We start from the raw sequence: 21,923 nt of genomic DNA, 5'->3' as shown, positions 1-21,923 counted from the left end.
GACTGGATTTGAACTCAGGTTCTCCTGAATCCAGGGCCAGTGCTTTATCCACTGTGCCACCTAGCTGCCCCCCCCCCATCTCATTTTCTTGTCTCCACAGGGATATCAGGAGAGAATTTGTCAAATGCTTTGTTGAAATTCAGGCATATTTTGTCTATGACCTTCCCTCGAGCTACCAGTCTGTTAACCTTTTCAAAAAAGGAATTGAGGTTAGACTGATATCACTTATAATAATGGCAAGCTGGCTCACCATGAGCACCATTTCCTTTTCTAAGTGCTTACAAATCAATATCCTTTTAATAATATGTTTTTAGAATTTTGCCTGGAATCAGTCAAGCTCAGTTTTCTGTGGTTTTCAAGAGTCTTCTTTTCTTCTACTTTTTTGAAAAATCAGATGATACTAGTGTTTCTAAGCCTGGGGCAACTGTCCATTTCCCCATGCTTCTTCTTTCTTTTTCTTTCTTTCTTTCTTTCTTTCTTTCTTTCTTTCTTTCTTTCTTTCTTTCTTTCTTTCTTTCTTTCTCTTTCTTTCTTTCTTCTTTCTTTTTTTTTTTTTTTTGCAGGGCAATGGGGCTTAAGTGACTTGCCAGGGTCACACAGCTAGTAAGTGTCAAAGTGTCAAGTGTCTGAGGTCAATTTGAACTCAGGTACTCCTGAATCCAGGGCCAGTGCTTTATCCACTGTGCCCACCTAGCTGCCCCTCCCCATGCTTTTTCAAAGATCAGTGATAGAAGCTCAACAATCGTATCCAATAGTTCAATCAGTCCCTTATATGTAATTTGCTTAGGTCTGATGACTTAGATTCATTGAGGCTGATTAGTGCTCTCTCATTATTGCCTCATTTAGCTTGCTTTATATTCCATGTTTTCTTTTTATGCTTTATTTTCTCAACAGATTCCAAGACTCTTTAGGGCAAAGGATATACCTTTGGACCCTTGCAGTGTCTAGCACTGTGGTTTATACATAATAAATATTACAAATGCTTATATCGGTGACAATAATTTCTCCTGAAGGTGGGAGATTTCCATTTGCTCTGCCGCTTGGACCTATAGTTCCCACTGGCATCTTTCACCAGCGATCAATTAAATTGTCTGAAGTTAGATAACATTGAAAAACAAAAGCCCTCTTTTAACTCAAGACAAATACAAATTCTTTTCAAACTGTCATTTCCTGATAAAGAAGGCCTTTCATTTGTGCTGGCAGGAAATGGGGCAATTTTTCCATAAATATCGGTTCTTTGCTGCTTGTGAACACAGACTTCTGTTACCCTGGCAACTCATATCCAGATTTCCTTACAGTAAAAGAAAATGGATGGCTTATTTCTAGGGTATACATTACTGGGTGAGATGAAGTCCTCTCTCAGAGCACTGGTCATTTTTAATGTGTCCCTATGTCACCAGGTCAATCCATAACTGATTATAGTCAGAAGTGGGCAAAATAATAATAATAATAATATATTATCCTTCACACATAGAGAGGAGCCAGCTAATGTATTAGCACTAGCATATGAGCTATGATTCCTTTCTCTGGCAGGAAGAATGTCCAAAACATATAGACTCTGGCCCTGGTCCACCTTGTGGTCAAAGACATAGCTTTGTGAGATGCCCATTTGGCTGTAGTCTCTCCTGTATATGAAATATAACCATCATTCTGACATCAGCTACAATATACTTAAATCACCTGAGCTAACTGGCTGAGGATAGGGCACATTCTTGGTAGTATTTTTTCCCCTGTCTTTTCGGGGCGGGGGGGGGGGGGGGGTACTGAATTTCAGAATGATGACTGGCATTGATTTGTGTTGCCTAGCTAATATGATTTGTCCATTCAATTCATCAAACATTTATTAGGCACCTACTAAGGTGTCATACAAGGCACTGTGCTGAGGGATACATAGACAAAATGAAAAAACAGTCCCTGGTCTCAAGGAGCTTACGCTCTGTCCATCCTTTGGGTTCTAAGGGAACTCTGAGCTTAAACTAATAGACTGGTAGACTGTTAGAGCTAGAAGGGACCTTAGAGATCATATAGAAAGTGAGGACTAGGGAAGAATAGTAATTCATCCAAGGTCACACAGCTAACAAGGTCTATGAAGAAAAAGGGCTCCCTAAAACACAGCATAATAATTAAGTGGGTCTAACTTTTAATCAATGTTATAAGCCCTTGCTAGTTACTGGGAGAGGAGGGGTTGGTCTGCAAAGAAATATAGCACAGTGCCTGGCATTATAGTAGGCACTTAATAAATGTTTGACTATTAACTAATACGTTTCCTGGTTTATAGGAACTTATCCAAAGAAAAATAAGACACACACCCGAGGAGGTGAATGCTGAGTAATGAGACTGATTTTCATGCTGCTTACAGAATCTATTTAATTTCATTATAGTCATATCTTGCACACATTAAAAAAAAATGTAACCAACCAACTAAACAAAAGTTATTGAATACACTATGGGTGTGGCAGTATCACTACCCTCCAGCAGTACCTCCTTGTCCTGCCCCCTCTCCCCACCAACAACACCAGGCCACATAACATTTTGATCCCTTAACATTTTTCAACCTCTGCTTTCTCATCTATGAAATATTACCTAAAATGTGGCACCATATACAATATTCTAGTATGGTATGACTGGGGCAGACTATAAGAGTCTAGAACAGTACCATGTTCTGGTCACCATGCCTTTCTTAAGGCAGCCTAGGGTAGCACTAGGATTTTTGACTGCTGTTATTGACTGGTGACATTTTTGATGGTTGATCCACATTGAACTTTTGGCTCACTAACCACCCCCGACCTACTCCCCCCCCCCCCCCTAGCTTTTTTTTTTTTTTGGTCCGGCAATTGGGATTAAGTGACTTGCCTAGGGTCACACAGCTAGTAAGCGTTAAGTGTCTGAGGCCGGATTTGAACTCAGGTACTCCTGACTCCAGGGGCTGGTGCTCTATCCACTGCGCCAACTAGCTGCCCCCCCCCCCCCAGCTTTTTTCATAAAAATGGTTGTCTCCTTTGTTTTATAATTCTTTTTTTTTTTAATAATTTTTTTTTTAGCAACAAACATTTACTTTTATTTTCCAGTTACATGTAAGGGTAGTTTTCAACATTCATTTTCATAAGATTTAGCGTTCCAAATTTTTCTCCTTCCCTTTCCTCCCCCTCCACAAGATTGCAACCAGGCTATATATGTACAATCCACAAATGTTCTTTTTATCAGTTCTTTCTATAGGGGTGCATAGTAAACTTCTTCATTAGTTCCTTGGGATTGTCTTGGGTCATTGCACTGCTGAGAGTAGTTAAGTCATTCACAATTGCTAATTGAACAATACTGCTGTCACTATGCACAACATCCTTCCAGCTCTGCTCACTTCACTATACATGGATGTTCATTAGTCTTTCCAGGTTTTTCAGGATCATCCTGTTTGTCATTTCCTGTAGCACAAGACCATTCCACTACAATCATATAACACAGATTTTTCCATCATTCCTCAATTGATGGATATTCCCTGAATTCTCAATTCTTAGCCTCCACCAAGAGTTGCTATAAATATTTTTTGTACAATTTTCTCCCCTTTTCTCTTTTTCATGATTACTATTGTTAAACTGTTTCCCTTCCATTCTATTCCCTTCCCCCATGATATTTATTCTATTATCCATCTTCTTTCATCCTATCACTCTTCAAAAGAGATTTGCTTCTGTCGTCCCCTCCCCCACTCTGCCCTCCCTTCTTTTGCCCCTCTCTCTTTATCCCCTTCCCCTCCTATTTCCTGCAGGTTAGAGAGATTACTCCACCCAATTGAGTGTGTACATTATTGTCTTATAAACCTTCCAGAAACCTAAAGGAGCCAATTCTAATGAGATTGAGGTCTTTGAGCCAATTCTGAAGAGTGTTAGGCTCATTTACTGCCCAGATTAAACAGATTACTCCACCTAATTGGGTATGTGTGTTAGTCCCTCCTTGAGGCCGCTCTTATGAGTTTAAGGTCTTCGAGTCTTTTTCTGATGAGTGTAAAATCACTTACTGCCTTGCTGCCTCTCCCATCTCTTCCCCCAATCCATAAGCCTTTTCCTGTTTCTTTCATGTAGGATTTCACCTCTGCCCTTCCCCCTCTCCCAGTGAATTCCCTTCACCCCTCAATTGACCCCTAAAGATGTCATCACCTAGGTAAGTGACACAGAGGACAAAGCATCACCCCTGGACCAGTGATCTCAGCCAAAACCCAGCCTCAGACATAAGACAGTCACCCACTGCACGACCCCAGGTATGTGCCCCAGCTCCAATTTTTTTATGGTTCTCTAGGGTCTTGTATTTGAAAGTCAAATTTGCCATTCAGTTCAGGTCTTTTCATCACAAATATCTTAAAGTCTTCTTTTTCATTAAAGTCCCTATTTTTTCCACTGAAAGATTATGCCTGAGTTTTTCTGGGTAGGTGATTCTGGTTGTAATCCCATTTCCTTTGCCCTTTGGAATATCATATTCCATGCCCTACGGTCCTTCTAATGTAGAAGCTGCTAGATCTTGTGCTATCCTGACTGGGGCTCCACAGTACTTGAATTCTTTCTTTTTGGTCTAGCTTGCATATTTCTCTCTTGCACCTGAGAGCTCTGGAATTTGGCTATATATTCCTAGGAGTTTTCCCTTTTTGGGATCTCGTTCTGTGGAGGTGATCGGGTAGGATTCTTTCAATTTCTATTTAGATTCTTCTTCTAGAATTTCAGGGCAATTTTCCCCTGAGAATATCTTGGAAGATGGTGTCTAAGCTCTTTCCTTGATCATGGTTTTCAGGTAGAACCAATAATTTTCAAATGATCTCTCCTGGACTCTATTTTCCAGGTCTGCAGTTTTTCCCAGAAGATATTTCACATTGCCCTCTTTTTTTATTCATTTGGATTTGCTTTATTTGTGTTTGGTTTCTCATAAAGTCACTGAGCTTCCATTGTTCAATCCTAATTTTAGGCACTTATTTTCTTCAGAGAGCTTTTGTACCTCCTCTTTCCATTTGGCCAATTTGACTTTTCAAGCTGTTGACTTTTTTCTTCATGTCTTTCCTGCATCACCCTCATTTCTCTTTCCATTTTTTCCTCTACCTCTCTAACTTTATCTTCAAAGTCCTTTTTGAGCTCCTCTATGGGCCTGAGACCATTCATATTTTTCTTGGAAGCTTTAGATATAGGGGCCCTGATTTGACATCTTCTCTGAGGGTGCCCCTTGGTCTTCCTTGTTACTGAAGAAACTTTCTATGGTCCTCACCTTTCTCTGTCTGCTCATCTTGCCCTTCTTTTACTTGACTTTTAGCTCCTTAAAGTGGGGCACTGTTTCCAGGCTGCAGTATCCCAAGCTTAAGAAGTCCCAGGTGGTATGATTTAAGGAGAATCAGGTTCTTCCCTCACCTGGCCTGTTCCCTGGTCCTTAGATGACCCCCAGACCAACTTGCTAATCAACCAGCTTTGTGTGTTGTGGTTGTTAGCTCCGACGAGCCTGTGTCCCTCCCCCACCTGGGCCACTGCTACTTGAGCCTACCTCCTGGTTCTCAGCAGGGATGTAAAATCCAAGTTCTGCCTTAGCACCAGCATATACCCCTGTGGCCTCCCCCCTGCCCAGGGCTCAGCCCACTCACCAGACTGTGAGCTTAGTTTCAGACAACACTGGTGCTTCAGCTGATTCAGAGGCTCTGGGGGTCTGTTTCTCTTCTTAGGCCTTCCTGGGACTGGATCTGTGTCAGGGTGACTGTGGGGTTGGGCTTGACTCCTGTATTAGCACAGCAGCTCCCTCCTTCTGACCTTCCAAGCTGTTCTTGGTTAGAAGATGATTTCAGCACATTCTTCTGTGAGTTTTATTGCTTCGGGCATTTTCCTATGGCGTTATTTGGATGTTTTTTGGAGCGATTGTGTCATGAGTTTGGGAGCTCACTGCCTTTCCTCCACCATCTTGGCTCTAGTCTAGAGTTCCAGCCTTGTCTGGTTCCTCCTCAAGTCCTCCGTCACCAGCCTGCTTCAACCATGAACTCCAAATTGGTGATAATTGTAGAAAAGCTCCGCCATGAGGTGAAGGCCTCTGAGGGCAAGCCATGTGGTCAAGGTCCTTAGCATCCTGTTTTATAATTCTGAAGTTGATTTTTGGAACCAAGAGTGGCTCATTGTTTATTTTCAATACATTCAGTTCAACTTGCTATTGTGGCCTATCCTGATGTTCTTGGGTCTTATCTTTGCCATTTAATTTACAAAGTCAGTGTAAAAATCAAGCAAAATTTTTAAAAGTAAAAGAACATTGAAAAAATAAATGCATTTTTCAAATATAAAATATTATCACTGTTAACTGTCCCTATTGGCTCATGGACCAAAATTGCTTATGTCCCAAACACAGTATGAGATGAAGTTTACTTCTTTTCTTTTTTCCTAGCCTTCAAATATTTGGGGCCATGATCATGTTGGAACACATAAATTATACTGAGCACAATAGGAATGAGTAGAATGTAATTAGTTTTCTTTATAAACATGGGCTGTTACTTTCTGCTTTGTGTGTCTAAGCCAAGCAGGGCAAAAAATAAGAGAAGTTGTCATGCCATCTTGTCCTTCGTTAATTACATCTTCACTGGCGACAAAAAGATTACATTCCTTCGCAGTTATCATGGATAACCTATGTTTTCCTCATGCCAGATAATAGACTAGCCCTTTACCAAGATATATTCACTGTCTAATTCTATTTACAAGGTATTGTCTTTTTAACACTTGAAAAATGATTTACTTGTACAAAAATGGGTTGCCTAAATCTCATGCCAACAGTCTGTAAGTAAATTCATTTCATGGGGCCAACACACACAATGGTTCTTGCCCTTTTTGAATTGGGAGTTATAATCAAACTAGAAACATAGCCCTAAAATAAGGGCTTTTAATCCTTCAGAAAACCTGGAGAGACATGTTGAATCAATGTATAACTCTATTTCTTACACACCAGGAGACCAGCTGATATGATTTTAACCTACTCCTTTAGATTATTTTTTCTAATGAAAGATGAGTTAGGGTTCAACTGGTCCCCACTGGAGATAAGTTCAAGGTGGATTGTGTTTGAGCAAAGGTTAGGAAAATCTCATTTTCACATTTTATAGTACCTCAAACCATCATAAAAGCCACGAAGCATTTCTAGCCAGAGATTCCGAACATTACACACATGTATAATATATTCCATAAAAATATACTGTCTTACTGAAAAAAAAAAAAGCAAGCAGATGAAATTACTTTCTAGATAGAGTGACAGAGAAAACTGGTCAAACAAAGAGGGAGAAAAATTATTTTTGGAAAAAAAACAAAACAATAAATCAAGCCCTGATTTGTAGCATTTGCCCATTTCTGGGGTTTAAATGCTCTCAATGAAAATTTAATAATAGGCTCTGGCTAGCTGGTAGGAGCTGGTTCTAGTAGATCACTGCCCTAGGAAAGGGAATTGTAAATGAGCTTACTCAGAGATCAAAGGACAGATAGGAGAAGTGGGCAGAGACTTTCCCTAGGTGAGTTCTGAATGCTTGGAATTTTCCTTCCAGGCCAGTGGCTTCCTCTACACAAAAAAAGATACATATTGTAATGAGTGTTAGCCTCTGAATCCAGAGAAGTGGGCTTGAATCCTGGTTCCACCCTTTGGTGAGTGACTTTGAGCAAGTCATTTCACCACCCTTAACATCTATTTTTCTTAGGTGTAAAATGGAGGTAAATGTTACACTAGCTACCTTATGGGGTCATGGGAAATCTAAAATGAGAACAAACTCTGTAACCACAAAGTGTCTGATAAATTCATTATATGAGGTCACTGATTTTCAGTTTGATGTTGACCTTTATCTTTAGTCCCTTCTTAAGTATTTGGAAAAATGCCTGCATCTTCATTTGTTTTGTTTTCATATTGTTAAAAAAAAAATCAGTCACGGGCAGCTAGGTGGCACAGTGGATAGAGCACCAGGCCTGGATTCAGGAGGACCTGAGTTCAAATCTGACCTCAGACACTTGACACTTATTAGCTGTGTGACCCTGGGCAAGTCACTTAACCCCAATTGACACACACACACACACACACACACACACACACACACATCAGTCTCCTGTTTGCCTTCCTTTGTGAAGCCGACACATAACAACTTGTATGTGGGGAGGGAAATCAATGATCTGGGAAGGTTCTTTGAGGAGAACTAACACACTGCAATAGGGAGGGAAGGAGAAGCAGCAATGAATGGATGCCATCCAATTCCACCTTTGTCTTGGCTTTAGACACCTGTAGTCTGTAAAGTTTCCCTGCACATTTCAAAGGGGAGAGGAAAAATTCCTGCTCTGAGAGGGTGGCGATACTATGCATCTTATACATTGTGACCGCAGAGTACAGCTTAACTAGAAGAGATGGAGACAGAAAGTAATCTGCAAACCCCAAATATCCTTACATATGGATCTCAGGATATCAGAAGGAGGAGGAACTCCAGTGCCCATCTATTCCAATTTGTATTGGAATAAGAATTCTTTCCGCATGATACCCATCAATTAGTCATCCAGACTTTGCTTGAAAACCTCCAAGTAGGGGAACCAAATTCCTCTTGAGGCAAATCATTCTACTTTTGGATGGTTCCAGTCATTACGAGGTTTTTCATTATGTAGAACCTAAATCTGCCCCTCCACAGCGTCTAACCCCTGGCTCCTAGTTTCTGCCCTTTGGGGACAAGCAGAACGAATCAAATCCCAATTTTAAATGATGTTTAGTTTATGGCTCCCAATTGATGGGTCAGGTTAAACATGTCTTTTTTTAACACCTCCTCTTAAAAACAAAACAACAAATTATTAAAGAAAGAAAGAAAGAGAAAAAGAAAGAAAGAAAGAAAGAAAAAAGAAAGAAAGAAGAAAGAAAGAAAGAAAGAAAGAAAGAAAGAAAGAAAGAAAGAAAGAAAGAAACTGGAGTGGAGATTAAGAAACATGGCCCTCGGGGCAGCTAGGTGGCGCAGTGGATAGAGCACCAGCCCTGGAGTCAGGAGTGCCTGAGTTCAAATCTGACCTCAGACACTTAACACTTACTAGCTGTGTGACCCTGGGCAAGTCACTTAATCCCAATTGCCTCACTAAAAAAAACAAAAGAAAAAGAAACATGGCCCTCTCTAGCAAGTGCTTCCTATAGAGAAAATTTTGCGGGTTGTGACAAAATTTAAGATAAGATAAACAAAGAAGGAGGTACCTAGAGAAATCCTGCAACCCTCCTCCCCTTCTCATCTTCCTCTTCCCTCACCACTTACCCAGAATACATTCTCATCTTTCTGGTAGGGAGGAGGGCAGAACAAATATCATTCTCTCAAGGTGTACATACTTCCTTGTCCCCAGAGCTTTACCTTACTGTTGCATGGGTTCAAGAAGGATTCCCTACTTTTAAATTTGATTCTGTGACTAGTGGCCACTTAGAAGGAATTAAATAACCATCACTGTTTTGAGCTACCTCAAAAAATGACTTTGGTTATTTTTTTTTTGTCACTAAAGGAAATGAGTTTGGTACTGGCATGCAGACCCCCCCCCCCCAGCATGCATAGTGAGTGATTTGGGGAGAGGATGGTGAGAAACAATGAACAAGTACCTAGGGAAGTAAGTTTTTTTTCTACTACACAATGTTCACATCATAGTTGAGGAGAAAATAGTTTAACTTTGGTCCTGAATTCAACTGACTCAAAATTTGAGTGCCTACTATATGCAAGGTAAGTGTACTTGACAATGGGGCAAAAGTAAAAATGAAACCCGTTCTACTGGAAGGATATACCGTGTATATAGAGCTGCCTTAACTAGAGAATAGGGATAATAATATCTCCTACTTCCCAGGACTGTTTTGAAGATGAAATGAGATAATATTTGTAAAGTGCTTAGCATTAGACATGACACATATCTGTGCTTAAAGGGAAGTGTCTATTTCCTTCCTTACATAGATAAATACAAGGTAATTTTATAATGAAAATAATGATAGCTAGGATTTATATAATGCTTTAAGATTTGTAAAGTACTTTACACATATTTTCTTATTTGATTTTTCACAGCTACCCTATGGCGTAGGTACTATCATCATCCCTACTTTAGAGTTGAGGAAGATGAGACTTCCAGAGGTTAAGCAGCTCTGGGCCACACAGATAGTAACTGAAGTAGGATTCAAACTCAGGACTTCTTGAAACATAAGGCCAGTACTTTATTCATTATTCAACCCAGCTTCCTCTGAGGAGGGAGAGAACATCAACAATTAAGGGGAGAGGAGATCCAGAAATGTTTTTGTATGGGAGGTAACAATTGATAATCCTCTCTTTTACCTTTAGTCCTGTTCAATTTGCTAAAATTTTATGGAGTGTATACTAAATAAAAGACCTTGTCTCATACAATAAGGATGAATAACAACAACAACAACAACAACAACAACAACAACAACAGCATACCACTTTAGGGTTTGCAAAGTACTTTACATATAAAACACATCTGATTCTCATAACAACCTTGTGAGGAGGGTGTTATCGTTACCCCCTTTTTAAAGATGAAGAGTCTGAAAGAAGCTAAGTGACTTGTCCAGAGTCACATAGCTGAAAAATTAAGGTAGAATTTGAACTCAGGTCTTTAAGTCCAGCATTCTAGAGACTCCACCATCTCTCTGATTTGTCTGTGGGAATTCACAATGCCTCTCAATTAAGGTATGTTACTTCCAGCTCAATTATTCAATCCCTCAGATAAACAGGGCATTCCCAAAGTCAGCTTAAGCCTTGGAGCATACCATGTAGAGTGTTTTGGTCTTTCCTCAGAAAAGCCCTGGCACTTAGGTAGTATAATCATCCCCATTTTGCAGATGAGATCATAGGATGGAAAAGTGAAAAGACTTACTTAAAATTCCATGGCTAGCATGTGTCTGAACTCCACTGCTGCTTCCCCTGGGCTGTGAGCCCTTAAACAAATGACACTCCAGTCATAGGTTATGCAGTTACTGAGCCAGAAGTTGCCTTTCAACCCCCTCTAGTATGATAATCCCACCCGCTGCGGATTTATTTTTATTTTTTTACAAATGAGGAAGGAAACGGAGGCCCAGAGGAGTTAACCACAGCTAGCTAGTAGAGGAGATGAGGTGCTTGAGTTCTAGCATCCCTTCCACTATACCACCTGATTCTTAGCTCCTCCCATGAGAAAGGCAATTTTTGATCTGCTATACCCCCTCTGGCTCAAGGCTATATCAAATCTGAGTTCATCAGTGCCAAGTGTAGGACTCCTGTGGCCCTGTGGGAACTCAAAAACACCAGCTTCAAACCTCATTATAAAATATTAGAAAAGGGGTGTGCCCAAGTATCTGTCTAGTATTTACCATTTCTCCCAAGCAGCTCAGCTGTTTTCTTCCATTTCCTTTGGAGCTGCTATTGCTGCCACCTGTCGAACTATCAAATGGACGTGGCCTTCAATCTTATAATTGCATTTTCAAGTGCTTCTTTCACCAGTGCTGGTGGGCAGGAGAAAAGAGGAAAAGGCTGGGCAAGGTGGGAGGTGTGTGGGAGGGAGGGGGTGGGATGTTCAGAGCATGAGCTGTACTATTTATTATAAAGGCAACGTGGCCAAACTGGCTGCACTGCATCATTGTTTGACAATCACACAGGGTACACCCATGTGAGCAGGGCAAGATGCCAGTGGGGTGGATTGTGAATCTCATGTGGGGTGACAGCAGCACCCAGTAGAATGGTATCATACAAAAACCTCATGGTCAGTCAGAGCTGCTTTCCCTCAAATCCCAAGTCCTAGGATTTGATAAAATACTCTGAAGGTACAGTGATCCCTGGGGCAATTTGACTTCCTAGAGAAAACATACTCAGACACATTTTTCTTCAAAATGGTTATGTGTTTAGAAGCAGTTTTGTATCGGACATTCCTTCTTGCAGCTATTACAGCAAATTGTCCAAACTGAAAGTAAACTAAAAACCTGTTTGGGGAACCATTTACAAACTTGGATGGTACTAGCCCAAAGCAAACTCATTTCCCCAAGGGAGGCCACACATCTTTTCCCTTTTGCTAAGTTCTCTGTAAGATCTGTGGGATATATTCAGTTTCTCCTTCTTGTGCCCCATAGAGTCATATCTGGGATACTATCCAGATACTACTAGCATCTGGAATACTATGGTCTATTTCTCTGTGTGTGTGTGCTTTAAATTTTTTTTTAAATTTCTCAGCTCATCTTTTTTTTCCTCCCAATTTTATTTCTACCATACAGAAGATCAAACCTCTAGTCCCCCATAATAGAAATGGTGTTATATGCTATTTATGGTCATTCCCCCACAACAGAAATGGTGTTATATGCTATTTATGGTCATTCCAGTTTAGGGGAAGCAGTTTTCCTATAATTACCAATGAAGTCTAGAACCATCATCAGCAAAAGAATTTATTGAAAATCCACAGCTTCATATGTAGCTCTGTGCTGAAAACATACAATGCTAGATACAAGGCAGGTGGAGTCAGTCCTGGCCAACTGAATAAAGGGTTGTGTGGCAATGATTCCCCAACATACATGGGGCTATCCCTCAGTGTAATCAATTGGGTTTTTCTATCACCGACTACAAGGCTGACTGTAACCTTGCTGAAGGGACTGGGCTTGTTTAACCTGGTGAAGAAAAGTCTTGGGGTAAACACGAGAGCTATCTTTATGTTTGAGATGGGCTATTACCTGGAAAAGAGATGAGATTTATTCTTTTTGTTTTGTTTTGTTTTGGTTTTTTTTGCAGGGCAATGGGGCTTAAGTGACTTGCCCAAGGTCACACAGCTAGTAAGTGTCAAGTGTCTGAGGCCAAATTTGAACTCAGGTCCTCCTGAATCCAGGGCTGGTGCTTTATCCACTGCGCCACCTAGCTGCCCCTTTTTGGCCTCAAGAGGAAGCCCCAAGAGCAAGGGGTGGGAGGTGTAAAGAGGGATTCTTTCAGTGTGTGGGTTGGACTTAAATGGCCACTGAGGCCCCTTTCCAAACTCCCAGATTCTGTGATTCTGAGACACTTGTGGAATTCTTTGAAAGAAAGTGACCCAAGGTCTGCTGGAAATTTAAAAATCAAAACTAGCCCTCTGTTGGAGAATCCCATCAAGGGGAAGTTGGGAAACATCCTGATCCATCTTTGAGCCTCTGTTCCTTCATAAATGAAATGAGAATTATAATACCAGCCCTGCCCAGTTAATAGGACTTATGGTGAAGAAGATCCATGAGATAGTACATATAAACATTTTGTAAACCATTTTAAGAAATCATAAATATCAACTCATATTAAGATCACAAATTAAGAGCTGGAAAGGACATTAGAGGTGGTCATTTATTTGTGATTTAATAAAATAGTAAAGAGTTAAAATATGGCATATAAAGTAAAATTAAAAGCAAATGCTTATTGATATACTATTAATGATAATAGCTCAGAGAACCCTTCTGAAATGACTTTCTCTGCCCTGTGAAGTTTGATGATTAAATCTGATTATATTCATATAGTTCCAGGTGACAGGTAAAATTAGTCAAGGAGTCTTTCTTGCTGTCAGTCCAGACATGGTTCTGGCTGTTAGACTTCCTGCTCCACCTTCGTCTTGATCTGCCATCTACAATATCCACCCTGAGAGTTGGGTGTGGGTATGTTCTAAGTAGGGTAATCTTTACTTTTCATGGGGGCAAAGAAACATGCACACCAAGCAGCCTTCTGCAGTAGGTGGGACCCCATGCCACCCCTATACAACAATCACATTCTGACGTCTGCCATAGTGATTTCTGTCCATGTCTTATCCTTATATTGGACTAGAAGTTCCTTGTGGGCAGGGTCTGCTTGTTTTTAATCCTTCAGCACTTAGCTAAATCTCCTGAACACAGAGGTTTCATTATGAATGCAAGTGACGATGTCATCACTACCCACAGATAGACCATCAGGAAGAGGCAACAAGGGAGAAAAGGTGACCCCAAACTGTCCTGCCTGGAGCAGCCACACCTAGAGAGACGCAATATACTCAGGGTGTTCATCATTACACAGGATGTGGGTTTCTTAGGGCGGAGAATCTACCTCTTCATGTTTTACTCACCCTTTCTTTTTTCAGATCAAGTGATATAAAATGTACAGTGCTTTGCAAATTTGAAGCACTAGATAAATGCTACCTGTAATTGTTACCAGTTGTATGTCTAAGGCTATCAAATTGTATTTAATGTACACATTCTATGTGTGTACATGCATGCTGCATACACAAACACACCCATTATTCCCCTTACCCTAGGCCTAACACTGTTTCCTCTGCTCTAGCTGTTGATATAAAATTCTCCTAATTTTCTTTCTGTCCTTCATCTCATAAACCCTTGATTTTTTTCTCTTGCTTTTGTTAAATTCTCATATATTCTAACTGTAAACTGATATCTTTGCAACACAGCAAAAAACTCTAGTTTGCAGAAAAAACCCACTTTGTATAATGCCTATAAGACAATCATGATAAGACCCTTATGGCAGCTACAATCCTGTAAGGGAAGGGGCAGGGAAGGAAATAAACATTTATAAAGCACCTACTAAGTGCCCAGTACTATGCTTATTGCTTTACAAATATTACCTAATTTGTTGATGCTCACAACAGTCCTGAGGTAGGGGCTATTATGATTCTCATTTTGTAAACATGATAATGATCACTAACACCTGTATAGTGTTTCCCATGTGCCAGGCACTGTGCTGAATGCTTTACAGTTGTTATCTCATCTGATCCACACAACAACCCTGGGATATGGGTACTATCCTGATCCCCATTTTACCGTTGAGGAAGCTGAGGCAGACATATATAAGTGACTTGCCCAGGGTTACACAGGTATTAGAAAGCTGGATTTGAACTGCTCTTCCCGACTCCAGGCCCAGGGCTAATTTGCTGGGTTTCTTAGCTGCTTGTAAGACTTTGGTCACATGGGGGGCAGCTAGGTGGCACAGTGCATAAAGCACCTGCCCTGGATTCAGGAGGACCTGAGTTAAAATCCGACCTCAGACACTTGACACTTACTAGCTGTGTGACCCTGGGCAAGTCACTTAACCCCAATTGCATCACCAAAAAAAAAAAAAAAAGACCTTGGTCACATGGAGAAACATTCTTTTCTCCATAGGTAGGCAAAGCTTATGAGAAATAAAATCTTTTCTCATACAGTAGATATCGATGTCAAATAATCTCAAGTGGTTAAGTGGAATTTTCCTTTGAATTCTGCCATAGAGGTGTGGGTATATGGGACCGGTGCTTTGTGTTGTCTCTGGCAGCATTGGAAAGCCCCTGCAACTCTGAAACTCATGACTGTTGGTTATGAGAAAGAATCTGTCACTTACCTCTAAAACTTTCCCCGTGATGAACTGGTGACAAGCTTCACATTTGACACCAAAGAGCCCTTGATAGTCCTTTTCACAGTAAGGAGCTCCATCCCTGTAGAAGAAAGCCCAAGTAGTGTGAATCTACTTCCCATTTCCTTAAAAGCCCTGTTCTGTAGAGTGTGAAGATAGCCCTGCAGGAATCCAGAGCTTGCAGCAACTACAAAAGGAAACCTTTTCCCCCAACATACTCTCCTACAAAATAAAATTAAGAAAAATTTTTGTTTCTTGAGAGCACATGAGGCTATCAGAACCCACACTCAAGACACCCAGAGGAGCCAGAGGGAATATAGTGCCCTCTGCAATACAGATAATAATAACCAAGCAGCTTAAGGACAGCAATGTCTATGCTTATGATCTAACTAACAGGCATTACTGCCCGTCATCTGTGGAAGCTTGGGTTCATAATGGATGCACATATAAGTTTATACAATTGCAGAACCCCAAAAGGGTCCCTTGTTGCTCTTTCTCATCACAACCTTTCTGGATAGGAAGTGTGTGACTGGTGGGCCTATTATCTTGCTTTGATGTAGCAGCAGCTTCTATGGCCCACCTTAATAAATTCAAAACCTGAGAACCAGAGCCAAAAGTCTTGCAAGGGATCAACCCAGGGCTTATACTTCTTCCTCTTCTATTCCTGGGTCTACTCTATTCTCCTCTTCTTTAGTATCTTCATAACCTTCAGAGGCCTTGAGTAAGTTATTTAAAGGCAGGGGTCACCCCTTGTTTGGTATTCCTCCCCCAAGCCCCACCTAGAGAGTGCATTGCACACAATAGGTGCTTAATAAATATTAGTGGAATAAATGAACGAATGGCGATCTATGGAAACCCAGGGCTCTCCACTAGGGAACCTCCAACTGAACCTGGTCTCCTTGTCAGACCCTTAGATATATCCTTTCCATAGTGCCTTGAACAGTGTAGTCCCTTAAATTGTTGAATTAAATATCTTAATATATTTTTTCCGTGCCTGCCCTCCCCAATAAAAACATGCCTGCCCTGGGTGCATTTTCCATAAGCCTTTGAGGCTCTGCTTTATGTTATTTTACATTTTTGGGGGCAGGGCAATGAGGGTTAAGTGACTTGCCCGGGGTCACACAGCTAGTAAATGTCAAATGCTGAGGCCGGATTTGAATTCAGGTCTTCCTGAATCCAGGGCCGGTGCTTTATCCACTGCACCCCCTAGCTGCCCCCAATATCTTACATTTTTTAAAAAGCCTCACAAACTGTATGCAAGGATTGATGTTTTCACATATAATCCTTTTTTTTTCTGTTCTATTTTGTATATGGAAAAGTCCATTTCTTTGCCAAGTTCAGAATAAAGTTAATAATAAAGAATGTTCAAATAGGGTGGGGTATGAACCTGGGTATGTTGCTTAAACTCTCAGTGTTCCTGGCAACTCTCCAATCCTACAAATTTCAGAGAAGGTGCTGACTTTCCCATATCAATGAAATCATCAATCCAGTCTCTATTCCTTCCATCCACCTTGATGAGATAATTCTTGCTAAAATATTAATGACTGATTAAGCCTTACTGTGCTACTCTTCCCCTCCCAGATGATTTATTTGTGTTTCAAAAGAAGCACTTACAGACTCAAGACAAATCCTAGCTCTTCCACTGTTCAGACCAGTGGGGCAGATGTTTCTGGGTAGGGAGTTGCTTCTTTAGCATTTCTCAAATCCTACCACGTGGGCAAGTGCTTTCTGCATCTCTATGCATAAAGCTAGGCCTGCTCAGACACATCCCCAAGACCTGTCATGGAGAGGCATTTTGGTGCAGTACAAAGAGGAATGGATTTGAAATTGAGATCCAAGGATTCTAAACCTGTCTCTGCCAATCATCATCTCTGGGACTGTACACTGGTTCTCGTGCACCAAACCACACCTTCCAGATATGAAAATATGTGAAATGCAGTAACATTTTCACTATCACCTACACAAGGCTGCTTAAAGGAAAGCATCTTGCATATATTTAAAAAAATAAATATGAGTAATCTGACCATGTCACATATTTTCTATTTAATCAAATTCACTGGCTGCCTAACACTTCCACCAACATGTATAAGATCCTCTTTTTTGGGGCAGCTAGGTGGCTCAGTGGATAGAGCATCAGCCCTGGATTCAGGAGGACCTGAGTTCAAATCCGACCTCAGACACTTAACACTTACTAGCTGTGTGACCCTGGGCAAGTCACTTAACCCCCATTGCCTCATCAAAATAAAAAATAAAAATCTTCTTTTTGATTTTTAAATACCTTTATAAAATGGCTTTTCCAGTCACCTTATAACTTACTACTCTCTTCCACATATTCTACAATCTAATGAAATTGATATTCTTGTCATTCCTTGAACAAGACATTCCATCTCCCAACTCCCCCATGTCTAGAATTATCTCCCTCATCATCCCCACCTTCTGGTTTCTTTGGCTTCCTTTAAGTCTCAGTTAAAGTCCTATCCTTGTCCTTGTTAATCTTTATTCCATTCCTTTCCTTTCCTTTCCTTCCCTCTCTTTCTTTCTTTTTTCTTTCTTTCTTTCTTTCTTTCTTTCTTTCTTTTTCTTTCTTTCTTTCTTTCTTCTTTCTCTTTCTTTCTTTCTTTCTCTCTCTCTCTCTTTCTCTGTCTGTCTGTCTATCTATTACATGGTTTCATGTAATCTCCCTCATTAGACTGTGAGATCTGAGAGCAGGGACTGGTTTTTGCCTTTTCTTTGTAGCTTCAGTGCTGGGCTTGGTGCCTTGAATGTTGTAGGGACTCAAGTGCTGATTTCTCTCATGAGCTTAAGATTCTAAACAGGACTGGCCTTCCTTGCCCAACTCAATTATGAGACAACATTACAAAGTGTTTGCTACAAACCTGGGGCATTTGAGAAAGTTGGGGCATGAACATGGGTTCATAGGATCATAGGTTTCGCTCTGGAAGAGACCTCAGAGGCCATTCAATATAATCTCTTCATTTTACAGATGAAGAAACTGATGCAAAGAACTGACTTGCATCTTATCATACAGTTAGTATCTGAGATGGGATCTGAACTCAGCTTTCCCTGACTCTAAGTCCAGGGCCTTATGTATGATGCTACACCTCCTCAATGAGGATGAGTGTACTTCTTGCTGGATTTCATTCATTAAATGCCCTCTGTCAACCACTGAGAGCATTTGGTTTTGTAACCCACTGTTAATTCTGGATTCCATATAGTGAGAGATCTCTTACTTGCTGATGTATTCCCCGGTGAGGACTTTTCCGCAGGATTTGCACTTAAAGCACCCCAGGTGCCATTGCTTATCCAGAGCCAGCAGTGCCTGCCCATTCTTTATGTCTCTGCCACAGCCAGCACAATCTGGAAAACAGCAACCAACAAAGTACTGCATGTTTGTTGTATAAAACTCAAGCCTGAAAGGAAGAAAATGAACGAATACCTTATTTGATGCTTAAAACTATTATTTATTTCCAATGGAACTCCATGTAGCGAAAGGACTTTGGGGGAAGTGGAACATTAGAGAATATATAAGGCAGGACCCCAAATGACTAATAATTGAAGAAATACAAACTAGATGCAAATAAAAATAACCTAGGTTTTGTATCTATTTGGCAAAGATGACATTTGTTGGTGAGCCTGTGGAAAGGCAGATATACTGATACCCTGTTGGAGGAGCTGTGACTTGATCCAGCCATTTTTTTTTTGGTGCAGGGCAATGAGGGTTAAGTGACTTGCCCAGGGTCACATAGCTGGTAAGTGTCAAGTGTCTGAGGCTGGATTTGAACTCAGGTCATCCTGAATCCAGGGCTGATGCTTTATCTACTGTGCCACCTAGCTGTCCCTGATCCAGCCATTTTGGAAAGCAATTTGAAACTATATCCCCAAAGTCATTAAGTTGTACATAACCATAACCCAATGATACCATCAATAGATCTACACCCCAAAGAAATCAAAGAAAGAGGAAAAAGGACCCACCTGTATGACAATATTTATAGTAGTTTTTTTTCAACTGTAGCAAAGAATTGGAAACTAAGTGGGCATCCATCAATAGGGAAATGGCTGAACAAATAGGATATATGAATATAAAAGAATGCTATTGTGCCACAAAAATGATGAAAGCGACAGTTTTCAGAAAATAAGTAAAGATTTATATGAACTGATGCAGAGTGAAAAGAATAAAACCAGAGGAATGATTTATATTTTAAAAACATTGAAAAGAAAAACAAATTTGAAAGAGTTAAAAACTCTATCAACGCAATGACAGTCCATGACTACAGAGGATTGATAATAACACATACTTGCCAATGGCTGACAGAAGACAAATGATCTCAAGATACAGAATGAAACATGCATTTTTAGACATAACCATAATATGCTAATACATAGTTATTACAAGGATTGTGCTTTTCTCTTTTTAGAGGGGGGAAGGTTAAGGGATACTGTTAGGTCCAAAAAACATAAAAGAAAGAAACAAATAGCACTGAAACATTAAAAAAAAATGCACAGAATAAAAGAGGAGTTCAGAAGAAGACACAGACAAGCAGGACAGCTCTGAAAATAATGTGGAATTTATTATATATTTTTGTTTGTTTGTTTTTGGGTGAAGCAGTTGGGGTTAAGGGACTTGCCCAGGGTCACACAGCTAGTAAGTGTCATGTGTCTGAGGTCAAATTTGAACTCAGGTCCTCCTGAACCCAGAGCTGGTGCTTTATCCATTGTACCACCTAGCTGCCCCCTATTACATACTTTTTAGTGATAAGCTTTATGTAAAAGAAATTCATGGTTTCATGGATAATAAACTTTTCTTGTTCTATTTGATAGAAATGTTCTTGCTCCTGTTTCTTGCTGTTTAAGCTCAGAATAAAAAAAATTTAAAGGCAAGAATGTTCATTACATGATTCTAGTACCACTTCTTTGATCTTCCTATTTGTTGAGACAGTTTACTTTTCCCTCCAGAATCAGCTAGGTGTTGCAGTGGATAAAGCGCTAGACCTAGAGTCAGGAAGGCCTGAATTCAATTCTGGCCTCAAATACTTACTAGCAGTGTGAGCCTGGGCAAGTCAATCTTTGCCTACCTCAGTGTCCTGAACTGTAAAATGGGGGTTATAACAACATCTACCTCCCAGGAGGTTGTCAGGATCAAATGAGATGATATTTGCAAAGCATTTAGCACAGCACCTACTGATTAATAAATGTTTGGTCTCATCCATTCTCAACTCTTCAAGATTTTAGTGCATAAACATTTTGTCATTTCATTATGTACTATCCCATGTTGCTAGTTATTTTACATGCATATGGAGTCTTACTCATGTAGAGATAACTCTAAGTTCTTGGAACACTATGCCCCCAAATACACACACAGATCTCTGATCTTGTTGAAGTGGGAATTCCCTCCAGTGTTACAGATTTCAACTTATGCACGCCTGATTCTTGTCTATATCTTCCTACAAAGTCTACATGAAAGGCTCTACCCAAAGAGCTGGTCGTCTTCAAATTTTCCTTACATTGTGAGGATACCAATGGAATATGTAAGGTATCAACCTGGTATCCCTTGCTCTTACAAGTAACTCTAACTTCTTTGTTGATCACACATTTTTTTTTATTACCTTGTACCATTTGGATATAATCCAGCAAGAATTATATCCAGGAAGTCTGATCCAGACACTTTCACAAGTTGACTTTCTAGAAGTAATGGATCTTCATCTAGTTATTTCCTTGGCATTTACTTTAAAACCTCACACTTCATTTCTTATAACACTCCTACTTCTAGTGAGGACAGAATATAATGTAAAGTTACTTTGTTAAGTTCTATAGCATGAAAAGATGAGCTAAGACACAGTCCTTGCCCTCAAAACATTTACAATGTAGTCAATCAATTCAATAAACCTTTATTAAGTATACAATATACAAATTAGTATCCTAGGCACAAATGAAAAAATAACTGCAATGAAACAAAGCAAGGTTAATTTCTTAATTCAAAGGATCACCTCCTAAATTATATATTTTGTACAGTTGTTTGGTATGTCAGATTTTAAGTGTGGTCTGTTTTCCAACACTCGCAGAAAAACTTTTTTTTTTTCAAAAAAAAATTTGTATGATGATCCAAGACAATCCCAAAGGACTAATGATGAAGCATACTATCCACCTCCAAAGAAAGAACTGATATTGATTGAACACAGACTGAAGCATGCTATTTTCACTTTCTTTTTTCTCCCCTTTATTCAAGTGTTCTTGTACAAAATGAATAATATGGAAATGTTTTGTATAATTGCACGTGTATAACTTGTATTTGATTCCTTACTGCCTCAGGAAGAGGGGAGGGGAGGGGAGGAGAGAGGAGGGAGGGATAGAATTTGGAACTCACAATTTTCAATAAAAACGTTTATTAAATACTTTTGTATGAAGTAGACCCCCAAATATTTTACTTCACTTTACAGGTGGTAATGCTATTTGCATCTATAATAAATTTAGAGAAATGAATCCACATCATACCAGGAAAGACTGGTTGTTTTCATCCAAATGGGGAGAAAAAAAAAAGCTCATTTAAAAAAATTATACAATGCCCACTAGGTGGCAGCAAAGATTTAAATATTAAGTAGGATGGTGAAAT

The 21,923-nt window shown here is 40.0% G+C and overlaps 1 protein-coding gene across 1 annotated transcript in view; it reads right to left on the bottom strand.

Annotated features, from left to right (window-relative positions):
- Window positions 1-21,923, bottom strand: part of LOC122738349 (actin-binding LIM protein 1-like) — a 342,439-nt gene that overhangs the window by 40,634 nt on the left and 279,882 nt on the right. The window contains exons 5-6 of the mRNA XM_043980400.1: window positions 18,547-18,673; window positions 15,305-15,398 (exon numbers count right to left, since the gene is read on the bottom strand). Coding sequence (XP_043836335.1) covers window positions 15,305-15,398; window positions 18,547-18,673 — 221 coding nt within the window. The remainder of the gene's footprint in view (window positions 1-15,304; window positions 15,399-18,546; window positions 18,674-21,923) is intronic.

The sequence above is a fragment of the Dromiciops gliroides genome, chromosome 2 (assembly GCF_019393635.1).
Source record: "Dromiciops gliroides isolate mDroGli1 chromosome 2, mDroGli1.pri, whole genome shotgun sequence".
NCBI lineage: Eukaryota > Metazoa > Chordata > Mammalia > Microbiotheria > Microbiotheriidae > Dromiciops > Dromiciops gliroides.
The sequence above is the reverse complement of the archived record's forward strand: the minus strand, read 5'-3'. Positions and strand labels throughout refer to the sequence as shown.